Raw genomic sequence first — 17513 nt, forward strand, 5'->3', positions numbered from 1 at the left:
TCAGCTTTTTAAAGTTGATTTAGTATGGGGACCCCCCTTCCATAAAAAGTGAGATTCTTGAACCTATTATACAAACCATCTCTGACCGAAAAAACCCGCGGATACCGAATTTTACTTCATTTCGACCAACCGTTTATACGTGATGTTATTACAAAGAAAACGCTTCCATTTTTATATATAAGATTTTTTGTACTCAAAAATGTATGGAAGCCCCCTTTCCCCTTTATATCTGTCCGCTGAAAAAAGGTGGGGCTTCAATTTATAATAGAAACATTTCTCGTATCCAAACATGCCAAACATGGTTCAAATTTACTCGATCAGATCTCCAGTTATACTGAAAATTGTAAGGGAGACCTCTCCCTCCCCCTTTTCATTTTTGAAGGATTAAGGGATATTCAAAGAAGCATTTCTCGTACCCAAATATCGTTTCATGCCAAATTTGGTTCCATTTGCTGTTTTAGTTCTTGAGTTATGCAATTTCTGAGTCTACAGGGAACAGACAGAAAGACAGACAGACAGACAGACAGACAGACAGACAGAAATTCATTTATATATATATAGATTGGTACTGCTATAACGAAAACTAAATAGTCATGTTATTTCTAAAAACCGTTCGAATTTGACACATGTGCCAAAATCGGATGTCATTGTATTGTAAAATTTTTCCTGTTTGTCATTTTTAATTAAATATTTAAGTTGCCATATTTTCATCACATTTGTCGTATTTTCCATTTTGTCAAAGTTTTTATTTCGAGTTTTGTCATTATTGTAAATATTTTGTCATTTTTTGACAATTTTTTCATAGCTTTGTAAGATTTTTTTTCATTTAATTATCAAATTCTTGCCATCTGTTGTGTTTTTTTAATCTTTTTGTCATCATAATTTTTCATTTCATTGACAAACTAGCTGATCCGGTGAACTTTGCTACCCCTTCCATGGAAAAAATAACGTTCGTTAAAATTATTTTAACTGAAATAAACTTCACACCAAGTTTAACGTTGATCAGTTCAATAGTTTCCGAAAATTGTTCGAACTATGTAAAATTTTTGATTCGGAAGGGTTTAGAATTATTATAAAAACCATTCCCGGTCTTGGAGACGACTACAACAAAAAATTATACGTTTATTGCCTCAGTAGTTTACAAAAATTGTTCGAATTGTGTCATATTTTGATTGGTTTTGTATGGGAGCTCTTCCCCCTTAACGATAAGTTAGGGCAAAGCTTGATTTAGTTCGGTTCAGTGCAACACTGAGCGAGTGGTAAAAAAAAAATTAGGTATTAGTACACCCATAAAAGAGGTTGCAAAAATCCTATGCCTATTTAGCAAATCTCTGTGCCAAAAATGCGATGAAAAGTATACTGTACCGAAGATGATATGATTGGAAAAGCATTAAGACTAGAGCCCCAAGTAAAATTATATGCATGACCCCACTACATTCAAGCGAAACAAAAAAACAAGCTATGGGGTTTTCATCCTTATGGTTAATTCATCCCAAAAAAGATTTAGTGAAAATCTAACTAACTGTAACATCTCATCTCGGCTTGCCAGTACGATATCTTACCCAGTGCACCATCAGAGTCGGTTAAAAAACAAAAGTTTATTGTCATATTCCTTCTGCTACCGCCGATTACCAAAAAACGCGCTGCATTAGCCGTCTGCCGTTTGACCAGTGTTTTTTTAAATCTTTTTAGTCTATAAACTGTTTTCAATTGCCGGCCGGTTCACATACACACATACAGTTAATCTTGGCTGGTTGGTTTTTGTCGTCGGTTGGAAACAAAGATTTTTTTCTGATGCCGGTTTACATACACACAGTGCTAGCTACATCGTCCGACAATATCTTTGCTGGCTGATTGTTTCCATCCTGCTTTGTCTTGTGATAGGATATGGGATTATTTTATTTGGGTTCTTTCAGACATATGCAATGTGGTTGTGCTGGGAGGACAATGCAAGTTCTTAGAAAGCTTGCTAATGCCGGTTTGGCATGGAATCTTATACCGCTAATTCAACCTCCAAGGAAGTTCATTATTGGTGTAGAATCTGATTTGTGGGTGTATATAATAACTTTTTATACCAAAGGTTGGATTTAATTTTTGTTTTTTATTAGCCTCCATCCTGAGAAATTATGGAGTGTTAAGGATTCATATTAATGCAACCAAACAAGTTTCAAATTCTATCAATAGTTTACAAAGTTCTGTACCTCCATGAGGATTGATTGTACTGTGAACATTATTTTCAAAACTGTTTGTTCCGATCTACTTCTAGCTGCTGAGACAGAATTTTCCGATTTGGCATGTGTCATAAATTCTTGGCTCTGCCATTGAAGTGAATCGAATTCCCCAACTGCACTTCTAGCAGCAGCAGCAGAACGCTGTTGTTGATGCACTTAGTGAATGTGAGTTAGGATCGAAAAAAAATGAAAATTGTGTTCCTTATACGCCCGCCATGCCCCAGGCCAGAAGTTTGTTGGTACCTCGCAGGCAATTCAACACATTCAGCAGCTATTCAACAAAACAGCTCAATCATCGCCAATGTATTAGGCTGGCGGCGGCGGCTGGCGAGAATTGCAAGTCACTTTTATCAATATATCGACGAACTCGCGCGACTGCTGCTGACGACTTTGCGCAGACTCCATCCAGAGTGCAGCAGGTTAGTTGGTTTCACCCACCCAGAGTCGAACCCGTGCCACCTGGGACCGTCTCCGTTACCGTGACAAGGCGTATAGTAGTCAGTTGATCGATCTGTTCCGTGAACCAACTAATAGACATAGACCATGAAGGACGAGGTAGGATAGGATAGGTGATGTTGATGATGATGATGATGATGCAGCTGGCGATCGGTAATTGCAAAATAAGTACAGGCTTCGAGAGGTAATGAAAATAGATAAGTATGTCAAGGTGACCGTGACTGCATCGGAGTTGCATTTCATGAACTTGACTATTTCCCACTACGGTTGATGTAATCCAGACAAATCCTAACGTTACATCGTTTGAAAGCTAATCAGCTCTCATGAAAAAATTCCAAGAAAATTAATCAACAGGAAGAAATGATACTATAAAAAAGCCATAAAACTTAACAAAATGACAAAAATGACAAAAATGACAAAAATGACAAAAATGACAAAAATGACAAGAATGACAAAAATGACAAAAATGACAACAATGACAAAAATGACAAAAATGACAAAAATGACAACAATGACAAAAATGACAAAAATGACAAAAATGACAAAAATGACAAAAATGACAAAAATGACAAAAATGACAAAAATGACAAAAATGACAAAAATGACATAAATGACAAAAATGACAAAAATGACAAAAATGACAAAAATGACAGAAATGACAAAAATGACAAAAATGACAAAAATGACAAAAATGACAAAAATGACAAAAATGACAAAAATGACAAAAATGACAAAAATGACAAAAATGACAAAAATGACAAAAATGACAAAAATGACAAAAATGACAAAAATGACAAAAATGACAAAAATGACAAAAATGACAAAAATGACAAAAATGACAAAAATGACAAAAATGACAAAAATGACAAAAATGACAAAAATGACAAAAATGACAAAAATGACAAAAATGACAAAAATGACAAAAATGACAAAAATGACAAAAATGACAAAAATGACAAAAATGACAAAAATGACAAAAATGACAAAAATGACAAAAATGACAAAAATGACAAAAATGACAAAAATGACAAAAATGACAAAAATGACAAAAATGACAAAAATGACAAAAATGACAAAAATGACAAAAATGACAAAAATGACAAAAATGACAAAAGTGACAAAAATGACAAAAATGACAAAAATGACAAAAATGACAAAAATGACAAAAATGACAAAAATGACAAAAATGACAAAAATGACAAAAATGACAAAAATGACAAAAATGACAAAAATGACAAAAATGACAAAAATGACAAAAATGACAAAAATGACAAAAATGACAAAAATGACAAAAATGACAAAAATGACAAAAATGACAAAAATGACAAAAATGACAAAAATGACAAAAATGACAAAAATGACAAAAATGACAAAAATGACAAAAATGACAAAAATGACAAAAATGACAAAAATGACAAATATGACAAAAATGACAAATATGACAAAAATGACAAAAATGACAAATATGACAAATATGACAAAAATGACAAAAATGACAAAAATGACAAAAATGACAAAAATGACAAAAAATGACAAAAAATGACAAAAATGACAAAAATGACAAAAATGACAAAAATGACAAAAATGCCAATGTAATGTTGGCCACACTTAGCAAAACAAAGTCATCCATTGATCCTTTCTTGTAAGTGATAGTCGTGTCTGAGTGGATCTCGGAATTAAGATTCGTAAGAAGCTGCCTAAAAATCTGCGCTTCCTAAGCCATTCCATTTTTTTAACCGGAAGGTCAAATCAAAACAAACGCTCAGCAGAATCTTCCTTAAAAAATCTTCACTTCCTAAGCCAAATCCGTATTTTTCCCCCGGAAAGCCAAGTCGAAGTAAACAATCAGCAGCAACAGTCTTGAAAATCGCCGCTTCCTAAGCCAATTTCGTCTTTTTCCACCGGGAGGCCAAATCAAAATAAACGATCATAGCAGCAGCCTTAAAAATTTGCGCTTCCTAAGCCAATCCTTTTTTTCACCGGTCAGATCAAAACAAACCATCAGTAGCAGCCCTCAAAAACTTCCCCTTTTTAGCCATTCCGTTTTTTTTCACCGGAAGGCCAAATCAAAGCATACAATCAGCAGCAACGTCTTAAAAATCTGTGCTTCCTAAGCCAATCTTGTTTTTTTTTTAAAGAAAGGCCAAATCAAAACAATCAGTAGCACCCTTAAAAATCTGCGCTTCCTAAGCCAATTCCGCATTTTACACCGGAAAGCCAAATCAAGGAGAACAATCAGCAGCAACAGTCTTTAAAATCCACGCTTCTTAAGCCAATTCCATCTATTTCATCGGAAGGCCAAATCAATGCAAACAATCTGCAACAACAGCCTTGAAAATCTGCGCTTCCTAAGCCAATCCGTCTTTTTTCACCGGAAGGTCAAATCAAAACAAACAATCCATGCAGCAGCCTCAACAATCTGCGCTTTCGAATCTCCCCGTCTAACCGGAGGAACCAAGGCCAATCAAAGCAAACAATCAGCAGCCAAAGTCTTGAAAATCTGCGCTTCCTAAGCCAGCTTAGTCATTTTCCAACGAAAAGCCAAGTCAAAATAAACAATCAACAGCAACAGTCTTCGCTTCCTAAGCCAATCCCGTCTTTTCATCGGAAGGCCAAATCAAAGCAAATATTCAGTAGAAGCAGGCTTAAAAATCTGTGCTTCCTAAGCCAATCGGTCTTTTTCTACCGGAAGGCCAAACCAAAACAAACAATCAGCTGCAACAGTCTTCGCTTCCCAAGCCAATCCGTCTCTTCCACCGGAAGGTCAAATCAAAACAAACATTCACAGCAGCAACCTGTCTTATTTACCGAAGGAACCAAGGCTAAACCAAAACAATCAATCGGCAATAGAAAAATCTGTGCTTCCTAAGCCAATCTTTCTTTTTTCACCGGAAGGCCAAATCAAAGCAGCAGCCTTAACAATCTGCGCTTTTCCAGCATCTCCGTCTTATTTACCGGAGATGGAACCATTTCTAAACAAGCTGAACATCACCTTTGCAAATCAGTTCTCATCTTACCAACTTCGCCATTGTCGTGATTAACGATTCTAATGAATAACTCAGAGATTCACTCAGACACGTTTATCTCTTACAAGAATAGAACAATGACTGATTTTTTTTTGTTTGTTTTGTCTATTGTTGCTAAAATAACAAACGTTGCCATAGAAATTTATTATAAATTATTTATCTTCAATGTTGCCGAATATAAAATTCATTTCATTTTTTATTTTCTGCGTATCCTTCATCTCTTCTCTACATCAAAATCACGACATAAAGGTCTCCGATATGAATTTATAGAGATGATTATATTGCTCCTCGTTAGTAAGTTAAAGTAAAATGGGATGTTTACATCAATTAAAATTAAAAATGTGTCAGGTTACAAAACGCAGACAAAAATTCAGTTAATTAATCGATCACAAGTAATGCAGCTGGAACCAAGTTCGTTTTTAAATATATGAACATACTTTCGTATATTTGAAGAACAGTCAACTTTTTAATTTAAAAATAGACGCTTTAGAAACTACTAAAGTGTTTAAAATAAAAATCTATATTAGAAAAAAACGTACTTTTGTAGAAAAGACAGGGGCTCACTACGCTCTGGATGCTCGTTATGCTCTTAGCTCCCCTAATTATTGTTTCATTGTTCATTGAGTTTAAAGAAAACTGATTCTACTGTTGATATGCACCATTTTGAAAATTTTCGTTTTTTGTCTTGAAAAACTCCCATCATTCAAAGTTCGAATGTTTCATTTAAATTCAACCAACTGCGAACCGAAGCTGGGCAGAATCCGTCTAGGAAATCTTTGACCGCGCGCGTTGTTGGCAGTACTCTTAACAATTCCCAAGATATGCATCTGCCCGCCCTCCTCGAAGTGAGGTTGGAGTTAGTTGTAGAAGTTCGGGCCAGCCACTTCCCATGTAGCTGCTAGCAGGTGGTCGTATAATGATGGTTGCTTGCGGATCTAACATACTCCACGGTCCACGATCGCAGTGGCAAGTAGGAAAAGGCAGAAGAAACGAAAAACCATGAATTTACTACGGCCGCCACCGGACAGAAACGTTCCTACAAGGAAATCATCTTCGCCAATGAAAGAAACCCAACCTGTCAGATACTTTTCATGTCAATCAAGTAGAGCTTTGTGTGTCATTCAAAAAAAAACAATCCCGTGAGATGGGGAGGGAGATGTGGGGTTTGACGGTTTGAGGGAATGCTGGAATCAGATGTATAGGTATCACACCGGGTTGTTTCTGAAACGAGAATTTTTCGATTATTCATCTTGGCGGTTGTTGTTGTTATTGTTTTTGTTTCTTGAATGGAGTAGAGGAGGGTTTCTGATTGGGGAGTTCTTCTTGGTGGGGGTACGTTTAGTCACTAGATATCCGCCACGACAGGTTTCCGTTTATCACAAACACGCGCTGATATCTTCTGTCACATGTCTGTCAAGTATTGTTTGTTTATTTTTCCGCTGAGTTTTGGAACATTGGAAAATTCTGCGGCATGGACTATATTTGCAACATTCCGCAAAATGTACTGTATACTATCATTTTCTAGCAGTTTGTTTGCACTCGAACGAAAGATCATTTATATTAATTCCAATCTCTTTTTTGTTTGGTTTATTCCAGCGAACGGAACCTACCAGCCCGGGATGGAACCGAAACGGCAACGGACCGCCTACACCCGGCACCAGATCCTGGAGCTGGAGAAGGAGTTCCACTACAATCGGTATCTGACGCGGCGCCGCCGGATAGAGATTGCCCACACACTGGTGCTGTCGGAGCGGCAGATTAAAATATGGTTCCAGAACCGGCGGATGAAGTGGAAGAAAGATAACAAACTGCCCAACACGAAGAACGTGCGGAAGAAGAACGCCAACGGGGGCACGGCCGATCCGGGGGGCAAGGGCACCGGGAAGAAGGGAAATGGAGGTGGGGGAGGTCGCAAGGGACAACAGCAGCAGCAGCAACAATCTGGCGGCTTATCGGCGGCGCAGGCCAAGAAGCATCAGCTCAACCTGCAAAACGAAGTGAGTATCCATGTAGTTGGGAAGTTTTCTTGGCGTTCTTGTAGTTCTCTTGTGTTCGGGCTTTTGTGGGATGGGTGGCCTTTCGAATCGATTGATATCGAGACAAATGGGAAACATCAAAAGAATGGATTGAAATTTTTAATCTCCAAGCAGTTATTAAAGGTTGAACAGTGTAAAGGTGGTCCGAATTCCGAAAATAAATGAACTAACAGCTAACTTTGACATTACTTCTGCTGAACGTTTGAAAATCAATGAACCATTCCACGAAAAGTGTGCACAACAAATTGAAAAATCTTTTACGACATTCGTCTTACAATTTTATACAGACGTGTCCAAAATGACGTGTAGATTTATTCAGTCATATATAAAGAATTTTTTTTAAAATAATATACACTATTCACTATTTAGATTCCACCCCCTAAAATTGATCCATTAGACAAAATAATGAACTGTACAAAATTTCACTAAAATTGGATAACTCAAAGGCAATCTTGAAAAGCTTTGAAGTTGAAAAATTTATGAAAAAATGGTAAAAGTTTCCACCAAAAATCATAAATAATTCTGACTACACTGTATACCATTTGCTAGCTCATTTCAATTAAGGTTTTAAGTCCGAGAATGATTTCTTAGAAGGCAACAAGTCGTTTTGAACTAAGCGCAAAAAGTTATAGTTCCATCAAATCATATTTTTCTATACATTTTGTCTGAGCAATATGTAGGAGAGAGTGGGTCACTTTATTTTTTTGCTTCATAACTCCTTTATTTTAAAAGATAAAAAGAAAAAATCAATGAACAGGTTTTCCACATTTCTAAGGTATCATAAGGATTTTTTATTTTTAAATACATTAATTTCCCGAGTTCTGACTGTTTAAAAAAAATTTTTTTTTTGGATTTTGAAAAACTGTGGGAAAACGTGGGCCACCTAATCCAAATTGACTAGATAACTTGCAAAGTTTATGAGTTGACCCAAAACTTAAATTTCACAATTCATTTAGTTATTTCAAAGCAATTTAAGATAGAGAAACAAAAAAGAGGTTTGTGTATGATCGAATAGTTCCTAAAACCTGGCTCGCGAACGTTTCGGCAAAATTCCTTATAAAGGATTTATGTTCGTCTCTATCGCATAAGAAAAAATGGACAAAAAAATTTTCATGACTCTTAATTTGGCATAAGAAAACTTTACAGATCCCAAGCAACCAAAAGTCACATATTTACTTGAATGAAGGCATTGAAAGTCACATATTGGCTGACAAAGAGAATCAACTGCCTAATTCTCTTTTGTGAACTTTATGTACTCATTAATGAACTTAAAAGTTGCAAAAGTGATCAATATGTACGTTGTATGTGACTTGTTTTGCCCAATTCCCATTAGTGATCTATATGTACTCATTAACGAACTTGAAAGTTGCAAAAGTGATTTATACGTACGTTATACGGGACTTAAGTCACTTAAAGGGCACAAAAGTGCTCAAAACGGGATTTGGTAAGTCACAAAAAGTGCATTGATGTGCTTTCAAAATTAAATCACCACTTCGAGTTTTAGTTTCCGTTAGAATAACATCTAGTCGTGGTCTTGTGGTAGCGTGTTCGATTCTCACCACGAAGGTCGGGGTTCGATCCCCAAGCCGGGCAAGTTTTTTTTCAATAAGAAATTTGGTAATTGAGTGACCATTCTGATGCGATATATGTAGGAAATGTAGGAAAGAAGCAATTGAGCAATTTGTCGAGTTTGGAATCCGACACGTGGCATCATGGCGGCACCATAGAACATAGTTAATAATCAAGAGAAGGTGATATGAACCGAAGCCAAGGGTGCAGTTGAGATAGAGAGAGATTTTTTGCTCATTTTGCGATTTTTTGGAAGCTGAATTAAAAGGCCGCTGGAAGCTGAATAGAAGATCATTAAGACTTGTTTTGGAACTTGAAAGCATCAATAAGAACTTAAATTTTGAGCTGCAGAGAACGTTCTTCATATCAATGATGGGGCTGAGTAAGCGTTTTTGTACCTATTTTATGAGATTTTTTTTTTTTTGCTTGGGTTAATAACGTATTTTAAGTTCTGAATGTGTAAAAAAAACACCAAATTATAGGTGCCTCAAGATACCCCACAAAATGTGGCCCACGATTCTCCACGAATAATGATTTGCAAATTGGTTGCGTTTGTGTGACTTATTGATGTTTCATCAAAAATTACTTTTTCACGTGGAAGAACATGACAAAACTAAGATCGTAAGCGTATGAGCATATTTTTGTTATGAACTTTAGGTCTCCCACAGATACAATTTTGCGGGTGCTTGTTTATACATTTTTCTAGGCTTGTTAAAGAAAAAAAAAACATATGCTACGTACAGAAGTCAACAAAATATAGAAAAACATGTTTACGCAAAGCGACGACGATGACAGTTGGATTGAGATATTTATCTCAACACATAGCTGAGATACTAAGAGTGGCCCACGTTACCCCACTCATAAAGGAGGCAATGGATGTATGGGAAAAAATCGTGGTCGAATTTTACTAACCGACCAAATACATTTTGTATATTGGCCCAAAAAAAATGACCTGTACGAAATTTCAGCTCAATCGAACTTCATTTCAGGGTGCCTCAAGGCGCTCAAATTTTCGATTTTGGACCCTCAAAATCACCAAAGAGGGAATCGATGGTAATCGTATAAATCGAAATTATAATTTTGGCGTCAAACTACTTAAAAATGCATAAAACTTAAAAAAACTATTTTGTCAAAAATTGATTTCATAACTTAAAAAATCACGTAAGGGGGATCAAAGGAAATCGAGAGAATCAAAATTTTAATTTTGATACCAAATGACTTAAAAATGCAAACATCAAGATGTGGTGTTATCTCGAAAAACAAAATTTGCCAAAAATCGACTTTCTGGGACTTAGTCGGTTTAGCCCCCAAAAAGTCGATTTTTGGCCTTACATTTTTTTTTCGAGATAATACCACATTTCATGCATTTTCAAGTCATTTGGCATCAAAACTAAAATTTCGATTTTCTCGATTTCTTTTAGTTCCCTTCTTGTGATTTTTGAAATTTTGTAGCCAATTTTTGAGAGAACAGATGATTTTCGAGGGTCCAAAAACCAAAACTTTGAGCGCCTTGAGGCACCCCTAAGTCAAGTCTGATTGAGCTGAAATTTTGCACAGGTCGGTTTTTTGGGCCAATCTACAAAGTGTATTGCTCATTATTGTGCATCTTCTACATATATAAAAATAATAGTTTTCTGTTCGCTAGAGACTCGAAAACTACTGAACCGATCAATGTGAAATTAGGTATGTAAGAGTTTTTGGAGTTGTACCTGGTTTTTTAAATACTTTCAAACTGCTCCGACTCAAAGGAGCGGGGCCTAAAAATAGTACACAATACGAACAATTTCCGGAAACTACTAAACCGATCAACGTGAAATTTGGTATACAGCCGTTTTCAAGACCGGGAATGGTTTCTATAAGACTTTCAAACCCCAACCAAATCCAAAAAAGAGGGGTCCCATACAAAATTAACAAATATTGTTTGAATGATTTTTGGGAAAAATTGATAAACTTGAGCGTTTTAACATAATGAGATGATTTATTGGATTGTCAAATAAGTTTTTACTAAATTAGCTGCTATAGTTTTTTGATAGACGCTTCTCACTTTAATAAATGAAGACTCTCATCTTATATAAATAGAATTGAATGTCTGTCTTTCTGATCCCTCTAGACTCAGAAACGACTGGACTGCTCAACGTGAAATTTGACATATGACCGTTCCCAGGACCGGGAATGGTTTCTATAATAGTTTTGGAACCCTCAGACTTGAGGAGGGGGAGGGGAGGGTGGCTCCCTTACAAAAATAACATAATATATGACACAATCTTTTTTTTTAAGTGGTTTTAATAAAATTTGTTACACAAACATATTTGAACATTAAAAATGATTCATTATGTTGGATGACATTTTTTGTTACATTTGGGTTAGTAATCATATTAAAAATTCCTTTGTTGGAAAAAAGGGAGCAGAAGGTCCCTTACAAATTTATTGTAAAATTTAAGAGAATTCGAACGATTTTCAAACGATTTTGCTCAAATTTGGGACGTTATGAAGTTTCCAATGTCATGAGATTATTTAAAGAAATATTCAACCGTTTTTGTAAAGGGGGGTTCCTATACAAAATAAACAGAAATATAATAAAATTCGAAAAATATTTGAAAATTTTTTGATAACAATTTATAAATATAAAGGTTTTGACATCATGAGGTGATTTACTGATTTGGCAATCAATTTTTGCTGAAATTGAATGATATATTGTACATACTGAAAGACTCTTCCTTTTTTAATCAATTAGAGTTCTCGTATTAAAAAAATGTAACAAACAATCAACATGAGGCACTACACTAATCGAAAACTTTTTTGAGTGATTTTCATCGATATTGCTATTAAACCAGTTTTGACATAGTTAGATGACTTGTAGTTTTGAAAAACCTCTCCTATTTTTTGAAAAGGGAGGGTCGCATCCCAAACAATTCAATGGCAGAATTTGTTCCTTATATAATTTTTTGCATATAGCATGCATGGTATTTGGGTTCGATAAACATTTCTTTGTTGATTTGTGACCCCTCCCTTCTTTTAAAGAGAGATAGGAAATGGGGAGGTGGGCTCTCATAATTTTTTATGCATAACTTGAGAACAAATCGAGCAAATAAAATCAAATTTTGAATGGGAATGTAAATACATCGAAACGAGAAATGTCTCTTTGATTGTTTATGATGCCACCCCTCATTCTTCTATAGGGGAAATGGAGAAAGAGAAGGGGGCTCTTATGCTTTTTCGCATAGCTTAAAAAACTAATGACGCAAGTAAAGCCAAATGATGCATGTAATGTTATTTAGTTACAAAAATTTTTCTATGGTAATTCTAAACCTGCTTCACGTTTGACGGGAGAGAGGAGGATAATTCCATACAAGTTACACATTCATTTTTGCCTACTAACGAATCAAATAAAGGCAGGTTCAAAGTCAGACAAAGACACCAAGTCAGTTAAGTACCAAATAAATGGAAAAGTTACCTAATAAAATACCAGTGTTCGGCATCGCTAACTGACAAATTAGCGCCGCTAATTAAATCGCTAACTCATAAAAAGTTAGCGACCGCTAATTAAATACGCTAAATGTGCTGAAAAAGTTATCGCTTTAAGCTTAAAGCGCTAATCGCTAATCGCTAATTGTTGACCAACATTATGGTCGGAACAAATATCAAATTCTTTTTAAATCACGCCCTTTCCACTTTGATTTCTAAAACTCCCCAAGGGCGAATAAAAAAAATTTCCTGTATTTAATTTAAAATTAGATAAATTGATCGAGTTTTCATTAAATTTTATGAGCAAAACAAAAACTGTCAAAGAGAGGAATTTTTACAAGTTTGTGTGTTCTACAAATAAAAACAACCAAATATTCGAACAATTACAAGAGCAAAAGAACAAAATATGGAAGATGGGAGCTATATCTCATTTTTCTTATTTCAATTTGTGTTAAAAATTTACTCGATTTAACGGTTTTGTGCAAAGTAGATAAATGCAATTTTGTTGCAAACAATCTTTTGTGCAATTCATTCCATTTTGCTGTTTTTGGCATTATTTTGCATTAACCTCACTTAAAATCTTTAATCTATTTACTCCTTTTTCAAACTTGCTGGAGCATTGTCAAACGTGAATATTTATGCAATTCTATTTGAACTTAAAGCGAAAGCTACAAATGTGATTTTATCAAATTTTTATATGAACTGATCTGTAAAATCTCTAAGAAACTGTATCGTGAAAAGTAAATATCTCAACCACTTGAAAGCAAATGCTGATGAAGAGTTGTTAAAAATAGTTTTATATTGTTTAACACCTTTTATTGTTATCTTCTTCTGAAAATTTTGCCAAAAAAAAGTGCTAAAAGGGAAAAAAATGACACTAAATACATCATTTCTCTAACTCGAGTACGCATTCCTCCAATTGATCCAATTGAGCGATCAGAATGATGCCCAATGTTACCTTAACTTGATTAATGACAAAAAGTTCATTCTGTCACTTATAATTTGAAAGATTAATACAAAAATATGGGAGTTAGCGGTCTTCAATTAGCGGAACCAAATAATAGCGGAACTTTTTAATTCGCTAGATCAATTAAAACTTAGCGGCAAAATTAAACCGCTAACGAAAAGTTAGCGGACTAACTAGCGAATAGCGGATTAGCGCCTTTGTGCCGGACACTGTAAAATACACAATTAATAGTAAACCAACAGGTAAATTAAACGAGCATGAAAAAAAGTGGGAGAGGAGGTTAAAGCTTATGACAAAAAAATCTCAGGTCGTGACCGAGATTCGAACTAAACCACTCCGTTTTCGCGCTCTGACTTCTAACCACGAGCCCAACTCCACAGATGGAGTGATACCACCTTCATACAGTGGTGTTGGAAAAGATAGCTGTGCAACTCAGTTCTACGAAAAAAATGTTGTTAATCCATCTAAATTTGAATTATCAAAATCTAATATGGGTGTGGGTAATAAATAATGAAGAATATTATGAAATTGTTTTTTGAATGGTTGTGCATTTCTTGACAGTTTTGTGGAAAAAACATTTTTTGGCGATCCTCGAAAAAATAGCATCACAAAACAAAAACTCGAAAAGAGAACCGAAAACGATATTATTTCTAAATTTTTTAATACAATCTTTGAAAAAAGTACGAGAATGGTTGAAAAAACTGTTGAATTCAGCAATTCACTTAGGTAACACCGATAGTTTTATTAGACTCCAGAACCTCTTATAAAAACAAACATTTGTCTAGTAGCCTGCTATAGAACTTTAAATGTACCTTGGGCAACACAGGTTTCAGTGGTGGAATAGCGTTAATCTTTTTTTTTTGGGATTTTAAACCAATTGGTTTATTCATCCCCAGCGTTAATCTTTATTTGCTATCTCAGTAAGGTCCTTACAAAGCTTCACTCCATACTAGCGATTGTTTGATCCACCAACGATTGTCAATACGCGAATTGCCTTATCGTTAGTTTCAACATCTCTCATCAACTCGCAGATTGAGAATAGAGGAATCATGACCTTAATGGGTTAAATTTCTATAAAAAAAAAAGGAAAAAAAGTAGATTGAGAATATTGAATAGCATCTTGAACTGTCGAGCTCTCCCGCAACAGCAATAACTTCTTCCAGCCATTGGAAATTAGTAGTTCAACTGTATCCAGGCTCCACTTCTGGCTTAACCATTCGACCTCGAGTTTAACGCAGGTTTCAGTGGTAGAATAGAGTTAACCTATATTTTCTATTTCAGTAAGATCCATACAATGCTACACTCTACACTAGTGATTGCTAGTTCCATGATCAATCTTCAATACGCAAATTCCCTAATAAGCAATCAAATAAATTTTTGAAAACTATCAAGGCATGCAACGTAGTTTAAAAAAGAATTGCCTACAATTTTTACTTTTATGCAAATGTTGGTACTGTGCAACATCTGTTGCAAAACTATCGTTGTATTTATCTCGTTGGAAAGGTTTTATACGAAACTGTGCGAATAAAAGCGTTCATTCACCCCACTTGGGATAAATAATTTTGATCGTTCAAAAATTCAGAGTTAAAAAAATACTATTGACAATTTTTTGTTTCCTTGATTTAGTTTTGTTAAGGGTTACTAAACACATCATCTAAAGTAAATCGTATGTTAAATTTGACAGAAATAACGCAAAAATTGTCTGAAAACTAGGTATTCTACTTTATTTTTTTGTTCCTTTTTTTCAGTGCCTCAGAACCGAGAGCAGCCTGGACAGCATGACGGACCTGCACAACTCCCTCAACGGACCCTCCAACAATAATAACAACAATAGTGGCCTCCCGGGGGTACATCCGTTCATCACCGCCTCGGACGTAACCGGAGTGTTGCCCGTGGGCGGTAGCTCGAATGGTGGTGGTCCGGGCAATAACATCAACAACAATAATAATCACAACAACAATGCCGCCGGTCAAGATATGACAGCTCACGGTCAGCAATCTCTGTTGAGCTCGGACCTTACCCATTCCATCACCATCAAAAGTGACTACGATCTTACGACTCTGTAGAGGACCACAACTCAACGAGAAGCTACTAGCTACACTAGAACTCTAAGTAGGCGATGAATATTCCCATCTCTGGTATTATGTATTGCTCATTTATTTCTGAAAGCCCCAACGGTCACTAAAGCGTGAAGGCGAATAAAAAAGGCGAGGCTAGCTTCGATGGTATTTTTTTGTACAGACGGTGTTTCCAATTCAGTTGAGTTGAGATCCTCAAATTGATAATCTGTTCTATGGTTCGCATGATTGATCGATTTCCAAATTTTTCTTTTGGTTTTAGAAAGATTAGTACCCTATAATAAATAGTATACTCACACCAGCAACTAACACTAAACGTAAGAAATCTCTTATCTGTAATTAATTTGGTAACAGTGAAAACGGTTTCAACCCTGATTGGAACCCTCTTTCAATGATACACACAATTCGGATGAAACAGTGATGTAGTATTTAAGGAAGGAATTAATCAAAACAAATAGTTCTGTAAATAGCGCTGTACAAATGAGAATAACTTTAACTACACACAAAGAACGAACAAATAAATTTAGTAAAGAAAAAACACTTCAATATAGCCATATACGAAATAACAGGTTTTGTGCCATTGGTTGTTTAAGTCATATTTGTTTACATTTCAAAAAGAAAAAATAAACAGATGTAATTCGGTTTGCCATTTTTTTTGTCTTCACAAAATCACAGTTTTCGCAAGAAATCATATGCAAACAATGTTTGTGACTAGGTATATCTTGAGGTTTTAGCAAGTTAAGATTTATGGAATAAAAATAAAAACAAAACACTCGTATGAAGTCGTCAGCCGAATGCGTTTCGTCCATTCTGAGATATCACCTTGTCCCGATCACCGTCAATTTCAAAAACAATACCAGGAATTTGTGTCCGGTAGTCCACTTCCAAGAGCCGGCCCTAATCCAATAAAGCTACCGAAAAGTCAACCGGTAAACTCATAAATAAATAAAGGATAATTCGCTCTAGGGAATTGTTCGGACAGCTCTCGGCTCCTATTGGTCCGGATCGAAACGGGTAGAACAGAAAGTTGACTTGGTCGGCATGCGCTCCGTCGTAAAGGGATTAACAACCGTCTTTTTGCTGCGAAAACATTGAACTTGGCGAAATCTGCCGAAAGTCAGCAGGTATCGTTGCCGAAAACGGACATAGTGGACACTCATTTCGGGGCTGATGCGACGATAGAAAGGATTAAAAAGTTAATCCTGTTAAAATTTTTGAAAACCCTACTATGAGCTGCGCCGCCCGGCCGATCGGCTAGAATAGATCTGCTTCAAGGTTTGTTTGCAGTATCATCCTCCTTTCTCTGAGGACACCGCTGGATATTATCCGGGAAGAGTAGCATTCAAATGAGGATAATCGGCACAAAAGAAAGGGTGCTTAGCCGGTTTTGCTACCGTAAGTATGCTTCGATTCAAGTAGTTGCCAGGATGAGATCAATGAAAAGTTGAACCAGAGATTGTTATTTTTTTAGAATATCTTACAGAACATATCATTTAAAAAATATTTTTTCCTCTTCTGCAAGTTTAAATTGAGTAAATACCTTTGATTTTTTAATAAAAATTGGTAGACAAATTATCAATATTTTTGCCGATTTGATCAATTCGGTATCGAATTTTGAATACGGCAAATGCGCCAACATGACTGTTTCAGGTCTCCGAACGTACTTTATCACCCAGCTGATAGCT

General features: G+C 35.7%; 1 protein-coding gene across 1 annotated transcript in view; it reads left to right on the forward strand.

The window, feature by feature from the left end:
* Positions 1-16606, forward strand: part of LOC129740126 (homeotic protein deformed-like) — a 37343-nt gene extending 20737 nt beyond the window's left edge. Inside the window, exons 4-5 of the mRNA XM_055731740.1 lie at positions 7310-7710; positions 15499-16606. Coding sequence (XP_055587715.1) covers positions 7310-7710; positions 15499-15816 — 719 coding nt within the window. The 3' untranslated portion in view covers positions 15817-16606. The remainder of the gene's footprint in view (positions 1-7309; positions 7711-15498) is intronic.
* The last annotated feature ends 907 nt before the right edge of the window (positions 16607-17513 follow it).

Source organism: Uranotaenia lowii, chromosome 1, assembly GCF_029784155.1.
Source record: "Uranotaenia lowii strain MFRU-FL chromosome 1, ASM2978415v1, whole genome shotgun sequence".
Taxonomy (NCBI): Eukaryota; Metazoa; Arthropoda; class Insecta; order Diptera; family Culicidae; genus Uranotaenia; species Uranotaenia lowii.